Source organism: Neopelma chrysocephalum, unplaced genomic scaffold (genome assembly GCF_003984885.1).
Source record: "Neopelma chrysocephalum unplaced genomic scaffold, ASM398488v2 Primary Assembly neopelma1_97207, whole genome shotgun sequence".
In the NCBI taxonomy this organism is placed as follows: domain Eukaryota; kingdom Metazoa; phylum Chordata; class Aves; order Passeriformes; family Pipridae; genus Neopelma; species Neopelma chrysocephalum.
The window spans coordinates 21630-23415 of record NW_020925848.1 but is presented as its reverse complement, the minus strand read 5'-3'; the positions used below and the strand labels follow the sequence as shown (position 1 = coordinate 23415).

The 1786-nt window shown below is 60.1% G+C and overlaps 1 protein-coding gene across 3 annotated transcripts in view; it reads right to left on the bottom strand.

Annotated features, from left to right (window-relative positions):
- Window positions 1-293: 293 nt before the first annotated feature.
- Window positions 294-1786, bottom strand: part of LOC113961448 (keratin, type II cytoskeletal cochleal-like) — a 17029-nt gene continuing 15536 nt past the window's right edge. For all 3 annotated transcript variants that reach the window (XM_027671760.1, XM_027671762.1, XM_027671761.1), the window contains exon 8: window positions 294-1375. In XM_027671760.1, the coding sequence (XP_027527561.1) occupies window positions 1206-1375 (170 nt within the window). In that variant the 3' untranslated portion in view covers window positions 294-1205. The remainder of the gene's footprint in view (window positions 1376-1786) is intronic.

The following is a 1786-nucleotide window of genomic DNA, read 5'->3' as shown; positions in this document are numbered from 1 at the left end:
GGGGGGGCCCCAGAGGAGCAGGAATCATGTCCCAAATTCCCCTCTCCAAGCCCTGAAGAGGCTCCCACATTCCAGGAAAGAGAGGGACCCGATCCCTCCTTTCACCCGGAGCGGAACCCAACCCCAGCCCCCTCCTCCCTCTGCCCTCCAGGCAGGGAAAATCCCACCGGGAACGACCCTGGGGAGGCAGCAAATCCCAAATCCTGCCCGGTCCCTGCTCCAGGTGCCCCAGGAAGGGGATTCCCGGATAATTCCCGTCGCTCCCGAGCAGCACAAAGAACTCAGCCGGGACCGAACGAGCAGGAAAAAGGGAAACTTTTATTAAAGGCCTCGGGACAGACACGAAAAGCATCAAAATTCCACCCAAAAAACGCACCGTCGGGACACGGCCGAGCATCAGCACGGGATGGCTGCGCAGTTCCTTGGAGTTATTCCCGAAAAACTCTTCCCGCTGCAGCCACGACCCCGCTCTCCCCCGGCTCGGGGAGGCCGAAGCCCCGCCTCGGCAGGAAGGAGGAGTTTTTGGGATCTGCACCAACCCCAAACACGCTTTTGCCTCGCGGGAGGAGACCCCAGAGATCCCGAAATACCCCCAGAGTGAACAGAGACACCCAGAAACCGGGAATGTTCTCCCCCTTTGGAGTGGGACACTTGGAATTTCAAGCAATTTAATGTCCCTCAAGCTCTGGGCTGCATTGAAGAACAGGGAACAAGGGAGGGAGGAGTTGATGGGTTATTTTGCTCCAAAGAGCCCGAAATAAATCTGCCTTTGGGCAGAAAACAGCTCCAGGCAGAGGAGAATCGTGGAATTCCAGCCCCGAGCCCGTTCCCAAAGGAAAATAAGGAGAAATCCAGAGCAGTTTCACCCTTTTCTCCTTGACACGTTTTTAAAAACCCAGCCCGGGGTGAGACCTGAGGGATGGAAATCTTCCAAAATCCAATTAAGGGGGGGCAGAGAATCTCCGGGTCCCTTCGGCAAAGGCGCAGCGGGAATGTGGGATTTGCCAAATCCAGCCCCGGGAGGTCTGATCCCGCTCCCAGGGGGATATTCCAGGGTAGGATGGAGCCTCGGGAGCAGGATGGAGCCTCGGGAGTGTCGTGGCAGGGGCAGGAATTTGTTTTGCAGCCGCTTTTGTGCCTTTTGTGAAAGGCCCCCGGGCGTTGCTTCCCAAGGGTTTCCCTCCCTCCCGGGAATGTGGCCGGAGTTACTTCCTGACGCTGCGGCGGCTGCTGGAGGTGGTGGTGATGGAGTAGGACTTGGTGGCCCCACCCGAGGAGAAGCCGAGGGCTCCGCTGCCCATCCCGGCGCCGAGGGCTCCTCCCAGGAATCCTCCGGAGCTGGAGAAGCCGCCGCCGCCGCTGGAGCTGACCACGGCTGGGAAAACCGGGAAAACACACCCTGAGCCCCCGGGAGCTCCAAACCCGGCTGGGAACCCCCGGGAAAGGGGGGAGGGGGGTTCCAGCAGCCATCCCATGGATTCTCCAGGGAATCGTGGGATGGGTTGGGTGGGAAGGGAGTGGAAAGATGATCCCGTTCCCACCCCCTGCCACGGGCAGGGACAGCTCCCACCATCCCAGGGGGATCCAACCCGGCCTTGGACACTTCCAGGGATCCAGGGGCATCCTCTGGGAAATCCATTCCAGGGCCTCCCCACTCTCCCAGCCAGGAATTCCTTCCCAATATCCCACTTAAATCCCCCCTTTCCCAGTGGGAAGCCATTCCCTGTGTGCTGTCCCTCCAGCCCTTGTCCCCAGTCCCTCTCCAGCTCTCCTGGAGCCCCTTCAG